This window comes from Cervus canadensis, chromosome 17 (genome assembly GCF_019320065.1).
Source record: "Cervus canadensis isolate Bull #8, Minnesota chromosome 17, ASM1932006v1, whole genome shotgun sequence".
NCBI lineage: Eukaryota > Metazoa > Chordata > Mammalia > Artiodactyla > Cervidae > Cervus > Cervus canadensis.
In genome coordinates this window covers 36822987-36849325 of record NC_057402.1, presented here as the reverse complement: position 1 = coordinate 36849325, position 26339 = coordinate 36822987, and the positions used below count along the sequence as shown (strand labels likewise).

The window sequence follows — 26339 nt, the reverse complement described above, 5'->3', positions numbered from 1 at the left end:
ACTTCCCATCTCTTCCCTGCCGTCTTTCTTGTCACCAATTACACCTTCTGTGGCTCAGCTTCAGCATGGCAGTTCTCTTCATTCAACCCACCTGCTGACTCCTGACCCTTCTAAGACCCCAGATCCCTGCCCACGCCTTCTTGCAGTCTTGGCCGACACCTCACCAGCCCCTGTTCCTCGGGCTGCACTCGCACAAGCGCCTGGCCGCTGTGCCGCTCTCACCCTCAGCCCGTGCCCTAGGGCAGCATGGGAGAGTGCAGGAGCGCACGCGCGTGTGGCCAGCGTGCATGCCTGGCTGCTTTCTAAGGCAGTCCAAAGGGAGCCACCAGGAGGGCGAGAGAAAAGCCAGAGCCATATCTGAGCAAGACTTTTAACATTTACAACAGTATCGAGCTATCTGTTAGCAGAGGAGGCCACACTGTCTCAATGCAGCTCCTTCTCCAGCTTGCCTCTTCTTTATAGACACCAAGAACTGTAAACTGCCAAGATCTTAAAATGAAATGGAAAATTAAATCAATTTAAGTCAACTAAATACATTCAGCAGGTTCAGGTTTAAGGCTGGTCTGCTTTTGTCACATTAGCTATGATTTTCTAGAGACTGGAATATATTTAAGATAATATTCACGCTTTGTGGCCCTGCTTTTTTAACTCTAAATTTACCACTCTAGTTTCCTTGTCTCAACAACTGGATTATGTTGATTAGACTGGTGGGAACATTCATGTTTATAAAAATACAGAGCCATCCATGAACAACACAGGCAAAGAACAAATAATAATTTTCACTCCTGTTTTTTCAATTTTCTCTCTTCCTTTACAAAGATAGGCATATTTCTGGTAATAGTTTTAAAGTTATGGAAAGGCTTTATTATGTATTACAGAACTATAAAATTTCAAAAAAATAACTGTTTAGAACCACCAATAATTAAGAAATAATAATAACCCCATAAAAAAAGTATTTGGTGTCTGTTAGAAATTTTCCTCAAATTATGATATGTAGCTCTCCACACTTTCCAATGATTGTTATATTAGCCATGAATTTCTATGATTTCAACTGAATATACTTTGATATTATCTTCCTTCTTAAGACATGATCATGACTCATTTCTTCTTCAATAGCTCAGTCATTTCAGGAACAACCTGCAAATTTAAAAAATTAATAATTAAGCAATTTGAGTTTTCATTGTGATAAGGTCACAGCTCCTTAAGGAGTACAAAGAGGCCAAAAGTAACAATGTGAATTACCAGCGAGGTACAGGAGGTACAAACTGCCCCCTCCCTCTGCCTCACCAAGGAATTCCCTGTTTTCCCACAGCCTCTCTTCCCATCCATGGGGAAACTATACCCATCCTGGACACGTGGCTAGCAGAGCCAAAAGCCCACTCATGGCTTGGAAGCCTTTGTGACACAACCCCAGACCTCAGAAAGGCACCACTGCGAACAGGAAGTCCAATTTCTCTTGTCTGTGTTGAGAACAGTGTATATTTTTGATCTCTGTGTTTCCTGGCACTCTTCCTTCCCTCACTGCAGTCCTGCCTTACCTTCAAAGTCTTGCTTAGTCACGACTCCTGTCAACTTCCTCTAGTACTTGTTTTCTCACTGTTTGTTCATTCATTCATCATTCATGTAACAAACACTGTAGTTGTTATTCCTCAGCACACGTTACCATCTTCTGGCACATAAAAATGAGCATGCGGGACATCACCCATCGTCGTTCTTTACTAAAAAAAAGGCCTTGTGCTAACGCAGTGGCTGGTCAGCAAACAGCAAGAAATCCCAGTGAAGGAAACTGACCAAGCTGGCTCCCACTTTAGAAAGGATTCATTACTAACCCTTGGCCTGGGCGGTTCAGCGGCTGCAGCTGGAGCTTTCGGTGTGGAGCTGCTTTGTGACAGCCTGGATCACAGAGGAGGGCTACATGTGGGGACTGCAGGAGAATGTCACACAGGGCCTGCTTGAAAACTAGCCTAGCCACTTGTGTAAAATATCAATTACTCAGCTTCCAAGGGGTTGTCGACTGCCCTAGCTCACAAAGATCCCAGCTGAACTCGCCACTGATGAATATAGCCTCTCAATTATTTAAGAGAGCTACATTTCCATTAGGTGGAAATAATGTGTTCGTACAAAATTTATTAAGGAAATTGTCGACATGTTGTTTCTTCCGAATGTCACTTTGTCTCCAGCCTATTAAAAGGCCCATGTTTACCACGGAGCCAGCAGGCATTAGCTCAGGGGCAGCATTAAGTGCTGGCACCACTTCCCCCCGTTTCCTCGGCGGAGAGACCATGAGCTTATGCCAGTCACACAGAAGACATGCTAAACGAGCCTCATGTGGGACCTACGTGTTTCATGAAAAATGGGCTAGGGCCCAACTTCTTTTAAATAAAACATCAGTTTGGTTTAGAACATAGTTTTTAAAAACCTTACAGAAAGTCCCCCTGCCACACTCCCCCCAAAAGGGTTGAGGGGTCTTTCTCTCTCCATGCTCCATATTATTTTTGTTAGATCAATCTCGGAATTCCCAAGCATACCAAACAATGCCTTGGTTAGGGAAAAAAACATGCCAACTCAGTTTACTGAGTATCTAATGGCCTCAGCACACTGAAAGATCTGAATTCTTATTTTTTTCTATTTTAGATATTGCAGAGGCAGCTTCCTACTCAGTAAGACCAGATGAGAGTGAATTTATGTCTCAAAAAGGACAATCTACTGATATAAGTCACAGCACAACTATATTTCACTCATTTATTTAGTATTTCCTCAGGATAAGCATTATGGGAAATAGAGAAGATCAGGCCTGATTCCTGGCCACAAGGAGGGAAGAGACAGAGGTCTAAGAACCACTTGATTAGAAATTTGCTCATCTTACACTGTAATATAAGAGGATGAGAATGGCATTAAAAGCTCCAAATTCAAGCATTCTGAGGTAAGTTGAGTCTGGTATGGACTATGAAAAATCAGAACATTTAACATGGAGAAAAAAAAGATTCTGGGCAAAAAATGAGGTGGCAAACAGACAAACACTGTAGGTTCCAGAAACAGTAAAGGGATTAGAATTGACTGTAGTGAATGGCTATGTTGGAGAGAGGTGGAAAAGGTTTAAACAGATAGGAGTTATGCCAAGTCTAATCAATGGGGACACAACAGTCTCTCCAACAGAGACGGACAACTGGATATCCACATGCAAAAGAATGATGCTGGACCTTCACCTCACACCAAACACAAATATTAATTTAAGATGGATCAAAAACCTAGTTAAACAACATAAAACTCTTAGAAGAAAATGTAGGGGTAAATCATCAAGACCTTGGATTATGACAATAGATTCTTGGATATGACATCCAAAGCATAAGCAACAAAAAACAGAGGAACTGGACTTTTTCAAAATTTAAAACTTTTGTCATCAAAGGATATCATTAAGAAAGTGAAAAGACAACTGACAAAATGGGAGAAAGTATTTGGAAAACATACTAAGGGTCTGATAAGGGTTTAACATCCAGAAAATACGAAGAAATCTTATAACTCAACAACAAAAAAAACAAACAATTCAATTTAAAAAAATGGACAAAGAATGTGGATAAACATTTCTCTAAAGAAGACATACAAATGGCCAAAGAGTACTCACAGAAAATGCTCAATATGATTTGTCATCCAAAAAAAAAAAAGTCAATCAAAACAACAATGAGATACCACTTCACAACCATTAGGATGGCTATAATAAAAGATAATAACAAGTGCTAGCAACTATATGGAGAAATTGGGGCCCTTGTATATTATTTGGTAGGAATGTAAAATGAGTCAATCACTTTGTAAAATAGTAGGCAGTTCTTCAAAATGTAAAACACAAAATTATAAAAGTATACAAGCAATTCCATTCCTAGATATGTATCCAAAAAAGATGAAACAGTGCACAAAAACTCATACATGAATGCTCATGGCAGCATTAATTATAACAGCCAAAAAGTGGAAACAACTCAAAAGTTCATCAACTGATAAATGGATCAACAAATTGTGGCATATATATACAATGGCTATTACTTGGCAATAAAAAGGAATAAACTGCTGCTACAACAATGAACCTTTAAAACATGTTAAGAAGCTACCCACAAAAGACCATGTATTACATGATTCTATACCCAGGACTGGCAAATCTACAGAGACACAAAGGAGATTAGCTGTTGCCAGCGGCTGGGGAGAACATGAATAGGGAGTGACTGCTAATAGGTATGGGGCTTCTTCTCAGTGTGACGAAAATGTTCCACAATTAGACACAATTATACCCAGTCTTTCAGTGATGGATGCATATAACTCTGTGAATATACTAAAAACAACAAGACTGAACTGTACCTTTTAAAAGCATACATTTTATGATATGTGAATTATAGCTCAGTAAAGTTATTATATCTTAAATAATTAACAAAACTACCAGTCAGGTGGTTCCCTCTGTCTAACTCTAACTCTGATTATTACCATTTACTAAGCACCTACTATGTACCTGCATGGAACAAAATACAAACAGGTAGGCTAATATTTAACACAGACTAAACTAAGTGCAGTACAATCTCACTTAAATCTCATTATAAGGTGATATTTACATTACTTATGAGAATGCTTATATTCAGAGAGATTAAGTAAGTTTGCTAAGATAATTTAATTAGTATATGCCCATGACAGAATATGAAATGAAGCTTGTAATTACTGTACTATGTTACTTCTGTCATATGAAGAAAAAATAAATTTGTCCTAACTAATGACTGGTGAAGGGTGAAGTGAAAAAATAAATAAAAGAAAATAAAATGTTATGCACATACAGTGTTACTCTAGACATGATGAAATTTGGTGGACACAATATACCTTAGGGAATTATTAGTCCTACAGCTATTTTTATACTTGTCATATGTGATACAGTTTGAAATTTTTAAACAAAAATTTGGTCTAAAAAAGTCCTTTTTACACAGCTATTATTTGATTTATGATGTTATTTTACAATCTTAATCCCAAATAGATAATTAATTTTCATTCATAATTTGCATAATTGCATTTTTAAGCTGTTATACCTTAAAATTTTGATTTTTAAAGATAGAAGGTAGCTCCAGTGAGAAGTGTATTCACTATGCCACCCTGTCTGCTCTTCCATCAGAATTACTAGGTTGGAGCAAAAGTAATTGCAGTTTTCGACCATGAATCTTATTTTATTTTTAAAATTTTTTCCATTTATTTTTATTAGTTGGAGGCTAATTACTTTACAATATTGTAGTGGTTTTTGTCATACATTGACATGAATCAGCCATGGATTTACATGTATTCCCCATCCTGATCCCCCCTCCCACCTCCCTCTCTACCTGATCCCTCTGGGTCTTCCAGTGCACCAGGCCCGAGCACTTGTCTCATGCATCCCACCTGGGCTGGTGATCTGTTTCACCCTAGATAATATACATGTTTCGATGCTGTTCTCTCGATACATCCCACCCTCGCCTTCTCCCAGAGTCCAAAAGTCTGTTCTGTACTTCTGTGTCTCTTTTTCTGTTTTGCATATAGGGTTATCATTACCATCTTTCTAAATTCCATATATATGTGTTAGTATGCTGTAATGTTCTTTATCTTTCTGGCTTACTTCACTCTGTATAAGGGGCTCCAGTTTCATCCATCTCATTAGGACTGGTTCAAATGAATTCTTTTTGACGGCTGAGTAATATTCCATGGTGTATATGTATCACAGCTTCCTTATCCATTCATCTGCTCATGGGCATCTAGGTTGCTTCCATGTCCTGGCTATTATAAACAGTGCTGTGATAAACATTCGGGTGCACGTGTCTCTTTCAGATCTGGTTTCCTCGGTGTGTATGCCCAGAAGTGGGATTGCTGGGTCATATGGCAGTTCTAATTCCAGTTTTTTAAGAAATCTCCACACTGTTCTCCATAGCAGCTATACTAGTTTGCATTCCCACCAACAGTGTAAGAGGGTTCCCTTTTCTCCACACCCTCTCCAGCATTTATTGCTTGTAGACTTTTGGATAGCAGCCATCCTGACTGGCGTGTAATGGTACCTCATTGTGGTTTTGATTTGCATTTCTCTGATAATGAGTGATGTTGAGCATCTTTTCATGTGTTTGTTAGCCATCTGTATGTCTTCTTTGGAGAAATGTCTGTTTAGTTCTTTGGCCCATTTTTTGATTGGGTCATTTATTTTTCTGGAATTGAGCTGCAGGAGTTGCTTGTATATTTTTGAGATTAATCCTTTTTCTGTTGCTTCGTTTGCTATTATTTTCTCCCATTCTGAGGGCTGTCTTTTCACCTTGCTTATAGTTTTCTTTGTTGTGCAAAAGCTTTTAAGTTTCATTAGGTCCCATTTGTTTAGTTTTGCTTTTATTTCCAATATTCTGGGAGGTGGGTCATAGAGGATCTTGCTGTGATTTATGTCGGAGAGTGTTTTGCCTATGTTCTCCTCTAGGAGTTTTATAGTTTCTGGTCTTACATTAGATCTTTAATCCATTTTGAGTTTATTTTTGTGTATGGTGTTAGAAAGTGTTCTAGTTTCATTCTTTGACAAGTGGTTGACCAGTTTTCCCAGCACCACTTGTTAAAGAGGTTGTCTTTTTTCCATTGTATATCCTTGCCTCCTTTGTCAAAGATAAGGTGTCCATAGGTTCGTGGATTTATCTCTGGGCTTTCTATTCTGTTCCATTGATCTATATTTCTGTCTTTGTGCCAGTACCATACTGTCTTGATGACTGATGAATTTTAAATTATAACTAGGCTCAAACACATCTTTATTAATCAAAACAGGAACCATTCAAGCAACACATTTTTGCCAATGAGAAATAAGTTTGTTTGCTCCTGTAGCATAAAAATACATGCTTTGGGATTTGACAAACTCTTGGAAAGCATTTTCTGCCTCCTGCTGGTTGTTGAAACATTTTCCCTGCAAAAAGTTGTCAAGATGCTTGAGGAAGTGGTAGTCAGTTGGCAAGAGGTCAGGTGAATATGGCAGATGAGGCAAAATTTCATAGCCCAATTTGTTCAACTTTTGAAGCATTGATTGTGCGATGTCTGGTCAGGTGTTGTCATGGAGAAGAACTGGGCCCTTTCTGTTGATCAATGCCAGCTGCAGGTATTGCAGTTTTCAGTACATCTCATCGATTTGCTGAGCATACTTCTCTGATGCAATGTTTTTGCCAGGATTCAGAAAGCTGTAGTGGATCAGATCAGCAGCAGACCACCAGTGACCATGACCTTTTCTTGGTGCAACTTTGGCTTTGAGAAGTGCTTTGGATCATCTCTGTTCAACCAGCCATCATCAACTTTTGTATAAAATCCACTTTTGATTGCATGCCACAATCTGATTGAGATAGTTCACTGCTGTTGCATAGGATAAGAGAAGACAACACTTTGGCATCCTCTTATCAAGTTTCTTCACCTTTGCAATTTGCTTCAAATGCTGAATGACCACAGAATGGTCAACACTGAATTCTTCGGCAACTTCTCATGTAGTTGTAAGAGGATCAGCTTTGGTAATTGCTCTCAGTTGGTCACTGTCAACTTCCGATGGCTGGGCCATTGTGTTTCTCATCTTCAAGGCTCCCATCTGCTTTGCAAAATGTCTTGAACCACCACTGCACTGTATGTTCATTAGGAGTTCCTGGGCCAAATGCATCATTGATGTGGCAAGTTGTCTCCATTGCTTTACGACCTATTTTGAACTTGAATAAGAAAACTGCTCAAATTTGCTTTTTATCTAACATCATTTCCCTAGCTTAAAATAAATATAAATACACAGCAAGTGATAAGTCATTAGCAAAAAACATAAAGGGAGAAATATACATCAAAATGATGCATAACATAACCACATTAAGAATGTAGTCCAATATCAAAGGGCAAAGTTCAACAATGCAAAAACACAATTACTTCTGCACCAATCTAATACTATAATACTCATCTGTGCTACACTTAATTCTGATTTCAACTGAGAAAACAATTTGATTTCTGTTTAGCTCTGCCTTGGTTGCCAGAGCCTGTAGAAGACGTGGTCCTATTCACTGCAATTCATCTGAGGTACAGGAGCAGTGGTGAACCACCAGCTGTGGTACCTGATGAGTGAGAAAGGCAGTAATGAGAAAGAGAACAGAGCAGGAACCTGGCTTAGTTGTGCCAACAACTTGCTCAGCAGCTTCCCTAAATCACATCTCTCTGAGACACAGACAACTTAAGAAGAACACATCCTGCTTGTTACTCACACGGTAATAAATGAGAAGCTGCACCTCAAGTAGAATTTTTCATATCTTCTTAACTAGTTTTTCCCAAGACTGCATTTTTAAGGACTGATTAACTTCCTCACCACTTTGTATTAATCAAAGGCATATATAACTGTGCTTCAGAATTTCTGAGCAGCATGAGATAGACACTGCCTTAGTTCTTGCCAAAGGCAAATAACAGTTATGTCTTACTCCAGATGATCTCCCAAGAGTCAAATGTGGGCTTCTTAAGGGACAGAAGATTGGAAGATGATACTCCAAGCAAATGGCAGCCGAAAGCAAGCAAGCAGGGCTGCACTCACATCAGACAAAAAGACTGCAAGACAAAAAAGTTAACAAAAGACAAAAATGGACACTATATAATGAAAAAGGGACAATTCATAAGAAGACACAACTTACTAATACATATGCACCTGACAAAGGAGCATTGGAATGCATAAAACAACTATTAACAGACCTACAGGGAAAAAGGCAGCAACACAGTGACAGGAAGAGATTCCACTGCATCAACCAATAGATGATTAGAGTCAATAAAGAAAGAGCAGAGTTAAGTGAAACACCAGACCTGATATGGTAGATCTGTACAGAACATGCCATCCAAATGCAGCAGAATACACATTCTTCTCAAGTGCACATGGAACTTTTCTCAAGGATAGACTGTATGCTGGGACACAAAATGAGTCTCAAGACTGATAACGATGGTAAGAATCTAGAAATCAACTAAAAGAAAGCTGGAAAAACCACAAAAACATGGAGAATGAACAACATGTCACTGAACAACTATTGAGCCAATGGAAAAAAATCAAAGGAGAAATAAAAGAACAAAGCCCAAAATCAGCAGAAGAAGGAAATAATGAAGATCAGAGCAGAAATGAATGTAATAGAGACTAAAAAGATGATAGAGAAGATCAACAAAACTAAGAGCTAGTGCTTTGAAAAGATAAATAAAATTGACAAACTTTTAGCTAGACTCACCTAAAATAGAAAGAAGGCTCTGACAAATAAAACAAACAAGGATAGATAACAATGGGTACCACAGAAATACAAAGGCTTATAAGAGAATATTATGAATAGCTATATACCAACAAATAGGACAACCTAGAAGAAACAGACAAATTATTAGAATCAGACTTTTCAAGACTAAATCATAAAAACATAGAGAATAAGAATAGACAAATCACTAGTACAGAGACTGAATCAAAAAGCTCAAAGTAATCAAAAAGCGCCCCAGAAAACAAAAGTTCAGAACCAGATAGCCTCACAAGTGAATTCTACTAAACATTTAAAGATTTAATATCCACCCTTCTCAAACTATTCCAAAAAATTGAAGAGGGAACATTTCCGAACTCATTTTATGAGGCCAACATCATCCTGATACCAAAACCAGACAATGTAAAAAAAAAAAAAGAGAAAATTGGAATCCAATTCTCTTATGAATACAGATGAAAAAAATCCTCAACAAAATTATTAGCAAAACAAATCAAACAATACATTAGAAGGATCACACACCATGATCAAGTAGGACTTATTCCATGAATGCAAGAGTGGTTCAATATCAGTGGTTCAAATCAGTTACTGTGACACACAATATTAACAAAATGAAGGATAAAAACCACACAATCATCTCTGTAGATGCAGAAAAAGTGCAACATCAATTTATGATAAAAATTCTCAATAAAGTGGATATGTTAAGAATGTGCTTCAACATGATAAAGGTCATACATATCAAACCCATTAATATCACACTTCGTGGTGAAAAGCTTGGTGAAAGTTATACTTCTAAAATCAGGAACAAGACAAGGATGCCTGTTCTTACCACTCTTATTCAAAATAGTATTGGAATTCCTAGCCAGAGCAATTAGGCAAGAAAAAGACAAAAAAGTCATCAAAATTGGAAAGGAAGAAGTAAAAATGTCACTAAAAACTTGTGGATGACATAATTTGATATACGGAAATCTCTCAAGATGCTACCAAAAAAACTATTAGAAATAATAAATGAATACAGCAAAGTTGCAGGGTACAAAATCAACATACAAAAATCTGTTGCATTTCTACATGCTACCAATGAATCAGCAGAGAGAGAAATTAAGAGAACAATTCTATTTACAATCACAACAAAAAGAATAAAATGCCCAAGAATATATTTAACCAAGGAAGTGAAAGACCTGTATACTAAAACCTTAAGACATTGTTTTGTTTTGTAAGACACTGTTGACAGAAACTGAAGACATAAATAAATGAACGTATTCCATGCTAATAGATGGGAAAAATTAACATTTTTAAAATGTTGATACTGCCCAAAACAATCTACAGATTCAGTGCAATCCCTGTCAAAATCCCAAGGACCTTTTTCACAGAAATAGAACAAAAAATTCTATAATTTGCAAGGAACCATAAAAGGACCGCCCCCCCCCCCCCCACACACACACAAAGCCAAAGCAATCCTGAGAAAAAAGAACAAAGCTAAAGGTACCACAGTCTCTGATTTCAAACTATATTACAAAGTCATAGTAGTCAAAAGAGCATGGGACTGGCAGAAAAACAAACACACAAATAAATGGAAGAGAATAGAGAACCCAGAAATAAAATTAATTTACAATGAAGGAACAAAAAGCATACAATGGAGAAAGAACGATTTCTTCAATAAATGGTGCTGGGAAAACTGGACAGTCACAGGCAAAAAAATGAAACTTGACACACAAAATCAATTCAAAATGGATCAAAAACTTGACTGTGAGACCTGAAACCACAGAACTCCCAGAAGAAAACACAAGTAGTTTGATGACGTTAATCTTAGCAACATCTTTCTAGATATGTCTCCTCAGGCAAACAAAAGCAAAAATAAACAAATGACAAGTTAAAAAGCTTCTGCATAGCAAAGGAAATCATTAACAAAATGGAAAGACAACCTATGAAACAAGAGAAGATGCCTGCAAATCATAGATACAATAAGGGGTTAATATCCAAAATATGTAAAGAACTCATATACCTCAACGACAAAACAAACACTCCAATTAAACAATGGGCAGAGGAGGTGAACAGACATTTTTCCAAAGAAGACATAAAGGCAACTGGCACATGAAAAGATGTTCAACATCATTAATTATTAGGGACTTGCAAGTGAAAGATCACAATGTGGTATCACCTCATTTCTGTTAGAATGGCCATTGTCATAAAGGTAAGAAATAACAAGTGTTCGTGGTCAGGATGTGGAGAAAAGGGACCACTGGTGCACTGTTGGTGAGAATGCAAACTGCCACAGCCACTTTGGAAATCAGTATGGAGAGTCCTCAAAAAATTAAGAATAGAACTACCACATGAACCAGCTATCCCACTCTTGGGTTTTTATCCATAAAATACAAAAACACTAACTTGAAAAGATATAATGGGACTCTTAGGTCCGTTGCAGCATACTTACAATAGCCAAAATATGGAAGCAACTTAAGTGGCCATCAATGGATGAATGGATAAAGAAGATGTGATCTATAGGTACACAATGGAATAGTATTTTGCCATTTGTGACAACATGGATGGACCCTGATGGTATTATGCTAAGTGAACTAAATCAGAAGGAGAAAGACAAGCTCACTCATGTGGAATATAAAAGACAGCCCCTCCCAAAACAAAGTAAATGAACACACCAAATAAAAATAAACACACAGAATCAGAGAAGAGAGTAGTGGTTACCAGAGCAGAAAGGGCTGGGGGGAGGGTACAGCGACTAAAGATGATCAAGTATATGATGATGAGGCAAGACTAAATTTTTGGTGGTCAGCACACTGGAGGGTATACAGAAGTAGAAATATAATGTTGTACACATGAAACTTATATAATGTTATAAAGCTATGTTATCTCAATAAGAAATTCAGAAAAAGTTTTTAAAGTGTGCTTCTTAAAACACCAAAAATAACTTGAGAATCTCAAGTTGGAAATCAGCTTATTGGATGATTTTTGAGGTCCTTTTCCACTTCCAGTGTCCTAGAACTCTCAATATCTCTTTGAGCATGCACACACACGTGTGCAGACACACATAACAGACACACACATACTCTCTCATGTTAAACCTAGGAGTTGCCCTTAATGCAAGAGGCACAGCTTGTGGGACACCACTGCATCCATCATTGCTACAGAGATGCTCCTCCCCCAAGGCAGGTATCCACAGTATGAACATCACAAACGTCTGACTGTTTAACACTTCATTTCTTTGATCAAGTATGTGGGCAGCTTTAGTACACAAGCAGACAGGAAGACATACCTTAAACAAAATTACTTACAAATTTATTAAAATGTTGTCTTGAAGAAAAATAAAAGGCAACTACATTCGATGTCTGTTTGCAAACATGTCAACAGGAGACGTGGTTGGGGTTCAGCAAGTATTTAATTTCATTTTTAAATTTAAAGGTCTTTATCCCTTTATCTATATTTCACTGGAACTAAATGCTTTCTACTTGAACAAAGGTATTATTACACAGAAATACAAAAATATTTATCTTTCTCATAGTAACTTTTCATCCCACTGGAATATCTTGGTCAAATGACTGCCACCACAGTCACAGTTCTTATACAGCTGGGCCAGGTCACAGGAGCAGCTAACCTACCTAAACCCTACATTTCAGATACAGAACCCCAGGACCACAGAAGATGGGCTGTATTTTTCCCATGCAAGAGAGGGGCTCTTCTGGGTTGGGTGTGTCGGGGGAGTTGGGGGTGGCGGGAGTTTCCACAGGGAAAGATGCCTTGGCACGCAGGCTGGGCCACCACCAAGTAATTGCTGAGCATCTGAAGGGCCCATTCTTCACTGAGCATGAGCACACACTTCAAAATACAGATGTGCTCTCAAACTACACTCATGAGTTCATCTGGATCATACAAGTGCTAGAGAAGCCATGGCAATGGGCCAGTCCTCTTGCTGGGGAGACCACCCCTGGTTCTGTTCTCAGGCTGCAGCCTCTCCATAAAGGCCCACAGAAGCTCATTATAGATCTACGTGATGGGTTAGTAAACCTAGCGTTGGATGCTACTTTCAGAGCCTCAATTACTGCCTAAGTAATTTCTGCACAAGGTAACCTAGAAACTTGTAGACAAGCCCTGAGGGACAAAAAGAGGCCAGCCCACGCATAAGCTAGGACCTTTAAATGTGGCCAAATGGATATCAGGTGCTCAACTCTATCACTGAAGTAATTCTTTCACTGAGAGGGCAAACATAAGGGTGGTAGTAGGGCAGAAAGAACACAAAAATATTAAGAGTGTGAGGAGTTAGAAATAAGTGTTCTTCCCCACAGTTGTCACTGTTAGGAAGGCCTCTGACTCTCAAACACAGCAAGCAGAGCATACCTGTTGAGTCGATAAAGTGGACCTGAGAGCCCACCCATCCCATGAAAAGCTATAGCATCACTATTAAGTCTCTGAATGAGGGGTTATGATGGGAATTTCCTTAAGGTATCTGGTAAATATGGTTCTAGGTTATAATTACTTGAGTCATTTCATATTCTGTACTAACTTAGTACATGAGATGCCAAGAGTCATATGGATGTTTAAAGACAACATGGACTTCTTAAAGAAAAAGTTATTAATATAATGCTCCATAAAAATATCATATATTAAGCAGAACAACTCCTCACTTTAAGTAGTTCAAAATTGTGTAAATATATTAACATATACATACACAGACAGACACAGATATACAGTCACACAATGTTTTCCTATAACAGCTTCCTCCCTGACCAACTCCTGCAGGTTCTTGGATGACAACCTAGATAACAGCTATCACTCTCCAGGCCAACTTACCTTAAATAGATCTGCAACTATTCCATAATCTGCCACTTGAAAAATTGGAGCTTCTGGGTCTTTGTTAATAGCCACAATTGTCTGTGAAATAAAAGCAAAGAGTTTTTTAAGAAAACATACCACACAGACTGATGGTTCTATTCTAACTTTCTTAACAACAAATTTGTATTCTTAAAAATGTCTACCAAATAAGATTAGTTTAATTTGTGCTGGTATTGTAAATTTAGAAGTTTCTGGGTAGGAACATAACAAAAAATTATCTTCCTTCCCTACCACAGGCCAACTGCAATATTTAAAAAAGGCTTTATATCATTATTTTTAAAAGTTCTTTTTTAACTTATGAAAAAATGTTGTAGATAAGTAACAAAAAGGAGAGGATTCTAGGGAGGTGGCCAAGTAGGAAACACTGAGAAACTGTCTCCCCACCTACATAACAACTGAACTGGAAGAATCTGTCATGTAACCAGTTTGGAATTTTGGAATCTATTAAAGGTTTGCAACTTTCAGGGGAAGGCTTGAATGGTAAACTATAGCTCTTAGCAGAATAGTTGCTACTAAACCCCCATCTCTCATTCCCAGTGGCAGGCAGTTGTGTACATATTCCTGGAACAGCCTGCATACAGCTTATAGCAGTCAGAGTGGGTAAAAGAAACCTTGTCCTCTGAATATTGGGGATCTGTGCTTTGACCACAGAGTGTTGCATCTGATCAGAAAGGTGCAAAGAAGGGGTGGCTATTGCTGCTGCACCTCAACCACTGTTTTCCCCCCACCTGTCAAAGTTGTTCCCAGGGGATTTAAAAGATCAGTGCTCTTCATTTTTCTCCTTTTCTTTCATTTTCCCTCTGTGGGAGCCAGACATTAATGACGAGAACATTCAAAAGCAAATGCATATCAGAGGAAAACTACAAAGTGACCATACATGCCTAGGGAAAGGCACAGACTCTGAAAAGACTCCAGAAGCCTGTAAGTTTATATACCTCAGGTTAACACTTGGCACAAAGACAGCATACAACAATCAAAAAGATAAGAACAATAAACAAAAACAGTAACAAAAACAAAAAAACCCAGCATACTCTGGGGAAATAGAAGAATCTACTATATTATTGGTTCAAATGTCCAGTTTTCAACAAAAAAAATCACAAGGCAAAAAAAAAGTATGGCCCACTCAAAGGAAAAAAAAAATAAACAGAAACTGGCATATCTACTAGACAAAGACTTTAACATAATCATCTTAAAGATGCTTGGGAAAAAAAAAACTAAAAGGAGATGAGGAGAAAGTCAGGAAAACAATGTGTGAATGCAATGGAAACAGTGATAAAGAGAAAACGCAAAAAGAAACCACAAAGAAATTGTGGAGGTGAGAAGTACAAAAGGTGAATGAAAAATTCACGAGAGGGATCCAAAGGCAGATTCGATCAGGCAGGAGAATGAATCAGCAAATTCGAAGACAGGACAATGGAAATTTTCAAGCTTGAAGAACAGAAAGAAAAAAGATTTAAGAAAAGTGAACATAGCCTAAGGGACCTGTGGACCACCATTAGGAGAACCAAAACATCTTATGGTGGCCCCAGAAGGAGAAGACAAAGAGGGCAGAGAGAATATTTAAAGAGATAATGACTGAAAACTCCCCAAATTTGATTAGAGACATGAACAGAAACATCCAAGAAATTCAACAAAATTCAAGTAAGATGAATTCAAAAGAGACTCCACACTAAGACACATAATCAAAGTTTCAAAAGCTGAAGATAAAAAAAGAATCTTGAAAACAGAGAGAATTGATTTGCTACACAGAAGGGATCCTCAAGACTATCAGCAGATTTTACAATACTAACCTTGGAGGCGAGAAAGAAGTGGGCTGATACATTCAAAGTAGTAAAAGAAAAAAACTGTCGACCAATAATACCATCAAAACTGTTGCTATAGTGACTTTTGCAGAAACTGAAAAAGACTCATCTTAAAATTCATACGGACTCTCAAGGAACCTCAAGTTGGACTTAAAGACCAATGAAATAGAAAAGGAAGCCCAGAAAGAAACCCTCACATATATGGTCAAATCATTTTTGACAAGGGTGTCAAGATCATACAATGGAGAAAGGATAGCCTTTTCAACAAATGGTATTGGGAAAACCAGATATCTACATACAAATGAATGAAGTTGGCCTCTTACCTAATACCATATACAAAAACTAACTCATAACAGATCAAAGATTTAAACATTAGACCTAAAATTACAAAACTCACAGCTGAAAAACATAGAGCAAAAGCTGCATGATGTTGGTTTTGGCAATGATTTCTTGAATATGACATGAAAGGTATAGGCAACAACAAAAAAAAGACAAATTGAACTTCATGGAAATTTAAAAATTTTGTGGCTCTAAAGGCACTATCAACAGAGTAAAAAGGTAACCTAGAAAATGAGAGAAAATACTTGCAAATCATGTATTTGATAAAGAATTAATACATGGAATATATTTTTAAAAAACTACTGAACTCAACAACAAAAAACCAAACTATCAAATTCAAAAATTGGGCAAATGGCTTCAAAAGCCACTTCTCCAAAGAAGACATACAAATGGCCAGTAAGCACATGAAAAAATGCTCAACATCATTGATCACTGAGGAAATGTAAATCAAAACTACAATGAGATACCACCTCAGATCTAGTAGGATGGCTACTGTCAAAAAAAAAAAACAAACACCATACCAGTGCTGAAAAGGGTGTGGAAAAACTAAAACCCTTGTGCACTGTTAGTGGGAATGTAAAATGGTACAACTGCTGTGAAAAACATTATGGTAGTCCCTCAAAATATTAAAAATAGAATTACCATGTGATCCAGCAATTCCAGTTCTGGATATATACCCAAAAGGACTGAAAACAGGGCCTTGAAAACATATTTGTAGCCCCAATGTTCATAGCAAAGTATTCACAAATGCTAAAACTTGGAAGCAATTTCAGAGTCCATCAATAGATGAATGGATAAGCAAAATGTGGTGTGTATGTATACACACACACACACACAATCACATATAATGGAAAATTATCAGCCTAAAAAGGAAGAAAATTCTGACATATGCTACAACATGGATGAATCTTGAGGACATTATGCTAAGTGAAATAAACCAGTCACAAAAAGACAAATACCAAATGATGATTCCACTTAAAATGTACTTAGAAGAGTCAAAATCATGGAAACAAAAAGTAGAATTGTGGTTGTCAGTATATGGACTATGAGGTGGGAGACTGGGAAAATACCATTTAATGTATATAGAGTTTCAGTTTTAAAAGATGTTGTAGAGTTGGATAGTGATGATGGGTGCACAACATTATGAATGTATTTAATACCAATGACAGTGTGTACATACCTAATTTTACACTTAAAAATGATTAAGATGGTAAACTTTATGTTATGTATATTTTACCAGGCAGAAGAATGTTTTAATGCAGTATTCTAAAAATGCTGAATTTTCTGTATATAAATTAATAATCTGACTTAAACCAAACCAACCAAATATAACAGGAAATTTTTGTAGGTCATTGAAAAATTTTAGATGTACTGAATAAAAACCACAGATAAAAGTTCATTCATCCATTTTATATTTTGGTGTGCTTTATTCAACAAGACAGAAGTCAACTTTGTCAAATCATGAGATATTTATTATTAGAGTCAATTCTCAACTTATTTCACTTATAAAATGATTGGTAGTTTTCTACCTATTAACAATATATATGTTTTAAACTTGTGACTATAAATGTTAGATTTCAACTTTAAAAAGTAACAAAGTCATACCCTAATTCATAGGCTTTAAAGCTCAAACTGTTTATTCTCTATATACTGCTTTCCATTTAGCATTTTAAAGTTACTATCCTGGGTCTACTGTGAGAATAGAAAAGTTAACTATCTAGTTGGCCAATTAAGTAAAGATGACCATTTAAAACAAAAAAGTTTAAGTCCTTATGTATGCAGCAAATAAATGTAACAAAGTACTATGTCTCCTACAAAAACTACCACAAGTTCCTCTTAACTCCCATAAAATCTTTAAATGTAAGATTATGATGACAGATCAGTAACAGATTATGGGGAAACTGTCTTAAAAAATGTGTTATGTTTACACAATTATTCTATTAATAACAGATTTCTTTATACACTACAAATAGTCTGGTATTCCCCACAGATGCTTCTAACACCACTGCAATTAAAGTAAAATTAGACTTTTGACTCTAACATGGTGTTATTTTAATTAAAAAATGATAATTTTTGAATCTTTGGAAGTAAAATTAAGTACTTCCCTGCCTATTACTCCATCTCATGAAAACAGGCAGAACACCTTTATCAAGTATTTTGATACAGTCTGACTCAAAATATAGCCTATATGATATATGTGTAAATTCCTCTAAAAGGGCCCCAAGGCCTGAATATTCCAGAATATCTGAAATTGGCACACACTGCAGTCCAAGTAACTACTGATCCATAGAAACATGCCATCTATATTGAAGTGTGGTCAAAGACTATAATATAGCATGGTTTCAATATACACCTCAAATCTAGTCACAAGGACAAACATTTTGAATCATAGGCATTGATTTGTATCGTGGTCTTTCTTTTCTGGGAATAAGTAGCCTGCTTCACAGCTACTAGCAGAGATTTATTTAATTAACGATGGTTAATGATTTTCCTGGAGGCCACCTAGTCAAACATCTGACAGTTTAATCATCTGAAAGCTTTTTCATTCCACTATATAAAAGTTATTTTTAAAGAAAAAGCATGTGATTGTGGGCAAAGAACCACTATAGTATTTAAGAAAAAAGATTTTGGCCAGTTACAGAATTCTGAGATTACTGAAAGAATATTCCTGAAATATCAACTGCAAATAATTATGATAAAATCTTTCTTGCACTCTAGGGCTCTTTTAATATGTCCTTATAAATTCATACTCTTCTTCCTTATGGACATTTTAAAGCACAGATTGTATTCAACCATATTAATAGGTATACAGCTTATATGCAGAGCAGGCTCCAGGAGCTGGTGATGGATAGGGGAGCCTGGCGTGCTGCAGTCTATGGGGTCGCAAAGAGTCTGACATGACTGAGAGACTGCATTGAACTATCAGATTTATACCAACCACTTTATCCACGGCCGCCTCAGGTCTTAGTTGTGGCAGCTGGGCTCTGTAGCTGTGGCACATGGGCTTAGCTGCCTCGCAGCAGATGGGATCTTAGTTCCCTGTCTAGGGAACCCATGTCACCTGCATTGGAAAGCAAATTCTTTACTGGACCACCAGGGAAGTCCCAATCATCCATTTTAGAACTTAGCCAAAATTACAATCTAGGACTGGTGTGTCTCCCACAAAAGAGTTATGACAGGGACTATGTCTTTTTCATTTAAGTAACTCCAGCATCTGTACAAAGTACATAGACTTAATAAATATTTATTGACCAGAAGGACAGACAAATCATTGGCTCAAGTTTATTCTTACAGATTGTTCCCCAACACGGGTCTCCTTAATTCAATTATTCCCTTTTTGCTTTGACATATACCATCTAGTCCATTTCTCCTCCAGTTCAGCCCTGCTGGCATGAACAAGATCTTCTAGGCAGGCAGAGAGAGAAACAAAATTCTAGATATGTCTGAACAGGCCCAGCTAAAAATATTTTTGCAGGCTGCTGGTGTTTAGTGTTTTTTTCCCTCTAATGCAGCAATAACATTTTCCCCACTGGCACTGCTGCTTTAGAGCTCAGCAAAGAAACCTGCCATCCAACTGTGAAATCTGACTGGTTTTGGGCCAATTCATTTAGAGGTTACAAGGAGGGAGTGCATGCATCTTTTCAAGCTAGAAGTTAAACCTATTAAAAGTTTTATTACCTTTTTTATCAAACTTCCATCTGAATGAATAAAAGCAGGGGTGTCAGAGACATCTCTGACTTCATGAAAGACTAAGTTCATAATTCAAACTGTGCATTGTTATGCATGAATTAATGTGTCATATTCTGAAATGTATGTTCACAGAGTCATCACACAGGACTTCTAGATAGAGTCCAAGCAGCAAGTTAAAATCAAGTGGCTCCTCTATATGCTGCATTTTTGACAATTACTAAGGTTTTGAGGTGCTCCAAACCAAAATGTGTCAGTCACAATTTAGTAACAACCCAAGAAGACGGGCCTTGCTGACATATGATGGTGGGACCGTTAGGGGCTAGGGTGAAACAAGAGAACCAGGTATCAGTACATCACAAACTAGATAGTCAGAACCTCATCAAGTTGTTTTCACCCCATATTTTCTATCCACATGTTGTCAGAGCTGAAAGAGATCCCCCCACACCTGCGTTTGGCAGACGAGAACTGAGGCACAGACAAGACGCGTCAGGTGGTAAGCTGGCAGGGGAGCTGGATCCAGGTTCACATCTCTGTCCACGACACAGCACTGCCTCTCCTACCAATGGCACATCTTCAGGCAGGGGACAGCAGCGTCTATACCTTTCAATTCCTAGATTTGTGTTATTGTGAATGGTTCCACCACACACACTATAACTACATGGAAGCATACCAGTGAAACCTAAATTTTAAAATATGAAAACTTTTCCTCTTAGTATCATCACTGTTGTGTAGTTACCTTGCTGTCTTTCATCCCAGCTAAATGCTGGATGGCTCCAGATATTCCTACAGCAATATAAAGTTCCTGAAACAAAAGAGACCATATCATTAATATGCATTCATATATTACACCTTCCAAAGTACTTGCTATAACCAACCCAAGTCTTATGCCAGAAATATTTTAAATAAAACAGATGCCATATGTATCACTTAAATTATGCCTTCCTCCTTCCCTGATCTCCCTAACCCATAGTCCACACTTGCCTCTGAAGTCATAAAATAGTGGTGGAACAACAATATTGGATAATAAGAGTTTTTGAGCATTAACTGTGTGTCGACCACTGTGCTAAGCATTTCACATCAACTGTTTCACTTAATCTCACAACTTCCTGTGAGGCCGTACTTTCTGTCTGTGCTACTCATTTGGATACAGCTCTTCAATTCACCACCCTGCATGGAGCCATTCACAATATACACACATTTCATATTAACATATAAATACATATTAAAGTATACTTTGACTTAGCTATTTGCTTCTCATGGATATTTGTTGAAGTGGTAATCAAAGTATATTTATTAAGCTTCACATTTAGAAAAACCAAATATACAAATCAGTCTCAAAGGTCACACACACATACACAATCTCCTTTATTAAAAAATAACAGATTTCTCAAAAAAAATAAATAAATAACATTTCTCAAAGGCACAGAATGAACCTTTGTATTTTTAACGCCTAATAAACGGGTCCCTGGAGTGCAGTTTCCAAGTAAATGTGGATGATAGTTGCACCTCTTCCTACCCCTCTGCTTCAACTAATTATAAAAGGAATGATGACTGCTCTCTGTACCTTTATCTAAAAATAAAAACTCACTATCATCATGGAAAACCAATTTAATAAGTGCTTAATTAAAAATACTTAGTTGCTCTGTCTACTATGGATAATTAAAACTTCAGCTGAAAAGCTTTCCCCACACATAAACTGAACAAGTCCTGGCTTGGGTAGGGGGTGCCCCTTACCATCTAACCAGACAGACACTACAGTTTTGTCACGACTGACAGTATAGTCTCTCCTCAACATGAGTAATGCGGAAGGTACTGAAGGTGGCTCTGTCACACAGTTTTATTACCGGCAAATGCTTCAAAATCAATGACAATGTCAGGTGGTCCCTCTTTGTCTTCTGCATGGCTTGTAATCTAATTCATGAGCACTGGAGCTTTTCTTTAAAAAGCTCTTCAACAGTGAACCTTTCTAAAAAGGCTCCTCAGGATGCTCTAATGTACACAGAGTTGAGGACCAGTAAAACAGATGATCCTCAGCTCATAAGCAGCTTGAAAGCTGTAACTTGACCCAGCACATTGATAGCGTATCTCTGGGTCTTATCTTTAAAGGCATAAAGTGTCCACCTGCTTCTAGAGCAGTAGGATACCCTTAAGTACTCTGGAAAGGATACAACCTAGACCCTAATGTGAGTTAATCATCTAAAAATCTACAGTGAGCTGGGTTTGCTTTTCAATTCAACCTGCTCATTAGTTAATCATCAAAAGCCTGAAAATAGGAAAGAGCACTTAGGCCTAAAAAGACTGTGTCTTAGGGTGGGGAATACACTACTGCAGAAAGCAAAATGTGTGGGTGAGGATAAAAAGCAATCCCATGATTTTATCTTAAACATAATCCAATGCATCAATTATGACCATACACCTTTGGAAAATAAAGTAAGGCCTTGTTATTATATTCTTATCAGACAATGACACTTGTATGACTAATAAACAAGTACTATTATTTTGAAAAAGCACCAGTATTTTCCATTGAAGACTTTACAGGTAACTTCAATTGATAATTTTAACATCATTCAATTTATTCTGACCAGTATTTCTTTTAAGAAAGAACATTCATTAAATTATTAATCACAGTATACTTACTAAATCTGATGTTCAGGAAAACCAGGCCAAAAAGTTCTAATGTAGGGATTTTTAAAGTTAGTTATTTAGATAGACACTGTCTCACTAACCACGCTTTGAAGTATATTCTCAAACCATATATTGGAAAGGATCGACAGTTCTATAAAGGGGTCTTTCTGACATACATGTCTACATTAAAATTCAGCAAGTCTTAAAAGCCTCTCCATCTGCATTATAAAATGCTAATAAGAATGCTGATTCACTCTGGCACTAAACATCAACATAAATATGATATAAATGAAATTTACATTAAACCTCCTGAGAAATGATTACTGTTGGCTTTAACCATAAAATGTCAGTAAAGAAATAACAGATTCTGGGCCAAAGGAAACCAAAGGTGGTTCCAGGGTCATTCCCACCTTTCTAAAAAGCATAAATTGTCCAAACAAGTAAATTTTGACCTGTTCCTGACCAACAGGAACTTATTTTACTATCATGCAAACATGGTTCTCTAAATAAATAAAAAAAGCTTTGAAACAACAGCCCTGAACGAGTCCTGAGATTTTGGCTGCTGTTCTGAGATCTGATGGCTCTCTAAGACGGGAAGAGAGGGTTTTTTTCTTCTTTTTCAGAAAACGTGTACAGGCAATTAGACTACAGTCATAGGATGCTTCCTCATGGTTCAGAAAGCATTTCTGTATTTCAATAATAATAATTAGTATGTGCAAAAGCCTCCACAGATGCTAATTTATGGAGCACTTTAGACACTGGTTCACAACATAACAAGGCAATCCCTGCCCTGAGGCACTTTCTTTCTAAATCGGATGGTAGGTAAAAAAATTTGGAGCGAAAATGAGAGGTGATGTTGGAGTGGGGAACAGCAATTAAGGGTTCAAAAAGAGGTGGGATTAAAGAAAGGAACAGACAGAAAAGGAAGGAGGGGTAGTCCTGGAGATAAAGTTCTAGTAGCCTTCACAAAGGGAAAGAAACCTACAAGAGTAAGAAAATAGAACAAAGGACATCGCTGGTGGCGGTCTGGGTTGACCATCCCGCAATTCAAGGATGGAGAGGATGGGTGGGAAGAAGTAAAGCCACAGGGTCGGTAAAGAAGGGGCGGCACCTACTTCAAGCAAGTTCTGACAAAAAGCACAAATCCCTCTTTCTTTGCCAAGAACTAAAAAAGACTACAACCTCATCCAAAGAACTCAGGAGCAGATGTCTACACTACCTCAGAGTGTGCTCAGATAAACACAGGAATAGGGCTTGGAAACTGCTGCACCCAGTGTGGTTAACAGAGGTTTGCAAGAGGAGTATATCACTGTGGTTTAGAAGTTTAGAACCTAGGCTCTGGAATCTCATGGCCTATGCTGAAATAAATGCCAGTTCAGCCACCTAACAGACCTTTGACCGTGAGCCAATTATTTAATCTCTCTATGCCTGAGCTTGCTCATCTGAATAACTGGGATTGTAAAGCTTCAATCCTGAGCACAGAATCTGGTTTCCCAAGACACTGGTATGCCACTCAAGAACTGAGATTTATTCAAACACTGATTTTCTCAGTCCACTCAGTGACTAGTGGACTCCTGGGGTGGTCCCAGGGCTACCATATACAGCTGAGCAGGCTGTGTACTGAACAACCCTGGAGAGAAGCATCATTCACATCATAGTCATTACAGATCTGCACTTTTATTACAATAATTTTCCAACAGATGGCAGTAAAGTAACCTGAGAAAGGAGTATTTTTCCCTTATTCATACAAAAGAGTTGTATGGACTAGCAGAAGTACAGGAGGCAAGAATCCCCTGTGGTACACACGCAAGAAGCTCAGTCAAACAACACAGGTTAAGGTAAGATCATAAAAATCCGGTGTGACAGAGCTCTGGTCTCTTATGCAACCCCTTACTTTCTGTTCCTGCCAACAAGCAGCGGAATGGTCTTTAGAAGCAGGAAGCAGTTTGGGGGATGATAGTCCTCTAGAGTAATTTCTGTCCTCTGCCAAACAGGAGTCTACTTTTACAGCCTATCCCATCTGTTCCTGCTCCTTAGTCCTTCAAACAAAACAAGCTTTTAGAAGAGGTTTTACTAGTCCAAGCATGATGACAAATCTGTATGTCTGAGAACTGAAAGACTGAAATGAAATCTTAACACTTTTACAGAAATCTAACCAACCTGGGGAATCAACATGGTCAAAGTATTCTCTGATGCATGATTTGGGTTTTGGCTGCTTTCTTCTGAAAGTATTTGCTAACATCACTCTCCTCCTTCACTCAAATCTTGGGCAGGAAATCTGGAATTCCAAGAGCATATATTTCTGAGTCCTGCTCTCCAGAAGATCCTGGTGCAGATGCTAAGGAGAAAAGTGTTTCTTACTTGCACATTGTGATTGTTGCCTAACATTATTAAATCCAAAAGAGATATACAATATAAAAATATTGTAAGCCACATACTTTAAAATTTTCTATTAGCTTCATTAAAGTGAAATGAAATAGGTGAAACCAATTTTAATAATATAATCTCAACTAAATCTAGCCACATTTCAAGTGCCCAATATCCACATGTTAACTTAATGGTTACAACCAGCTAGACAGCAAAGATCCAAGATGATTTAAGAACAAGCTAAAGAAGGGAACTCCCTGGAGGTCCAGTGGTTAGGATCGTACTTTCACAGTCGAGGGACCAGATCCAATCCCTGGTCAGGGAACTAAGATCCCACAAGCCGTGAGGTACTGACAAAACAAACAAACAAAAAAACAACCAAGGTAAAGAAGAGCCTTCTTATAAGCTCTGTGGGGTACTACAGAGCATGACAGTAAGACCTCAAGGCAGAATGACATTAGTATCTTGTGTTAGCTTTGCTTTTATTGGCTCAGAACAAGATCATAAAAGGAAAGTCAGCAGAATGACAAGGCTAAGATTAAATAAGGGAGCAGTCAATAGACAAACACATAGATGACTCAAATCCACCAATTTTCAGGTATGGTAGACCATTATAAGAAAACCCAAAGCAGATGAAAATGGCTGGTTTAAAACACTAAATTTATACTCTGAAACTGATTATCAAATTTTGTTCTCTAGTAAAATACTCTTTCTTAAAATTTTAGAAAATCCTGAAGACTCTATCCCGAAAGGCTCACACTTCTCAAAAAAGCATACGGACAACACCCTGGAGATTTTGCGCGTTCCAGACTACTGCAATAAAGCGAGCAGTGCAATAAAACAAGTCACAAGAAGTTTTTGGTTTCCTAGTGTATATAAAAGTTATGTTTACACTACACTGAAGCCTATGAAGTGTGCAACAGCACTATGTCTAAAGAAACAACGTTATCTACCTACATTTTTAAAATGTTGTTTTTAAGTTAAATACCGGCAGCTAATAGGATTGTTGGGATTATTAAATAACACAATGCATGTGAAGTGCTCAAAATATGAGCCATTACTATTAATGCTATTATTATTACTGAATGATCACTAAATCTTTAAACCAGAAAGCATGAGATGACCAACTGCCAAATAAATCCCACTTTACTTGAGTAGTTTACTATTGTGATAGTAACTATTACTATCTCAAGAGAAGTTGCTATTTAACTTGATACAATTCTTCTGGGATAATGTATTGGGAAAATTTTTTTACTGATATTGTTAGTGATTTGGGGGGGGGGGCACTTAGTACTAGCTGTAAAGTTTTAATTCAGCCCAACTTTCTAGACAGTGCTGGCTGGCCTAGGAAGTTGAGGTGAGTTTCTTCACAAAATTCTAACACAATCTTCATATAGGGATACATAGCCCAGATACAGCTACCAAGACATATCAAATT

At 37.5% G+C, this 26339-nt stretch overlaps 1 protein-coding gene across 1 annotated transcript in view; it reads right to left on the bottom strand.

The window, feature by feature from the left end:
- Positions 1-838: 838 nt before the first annotated feature.
- ETFA (electron transfer flavoprotein subunit alpha) overlaps positions 839-26339 on the bottom strand; it is a 70719-nt gene continuing 45218 nt past the window's right edge. The window contains exons 10-12 of the mRNA XM_043489955.1: positions 20646-20711; positions 14037-14117; positions 839-1137 (exon numbers count right to left, since the gene is read on the bottom strand). Of these exons, the coding sequence (XP_043345890.1) occupies positions 1099-1137; positions 14037-14117; positions 20646-20711 (186 nt within the window). The 3' untranslated portion in view covers positions 839-1098. The remainder of the gene's footprint in view (positions 1138-14036; positions 14118-20645; positions 20712-26339) is intronic.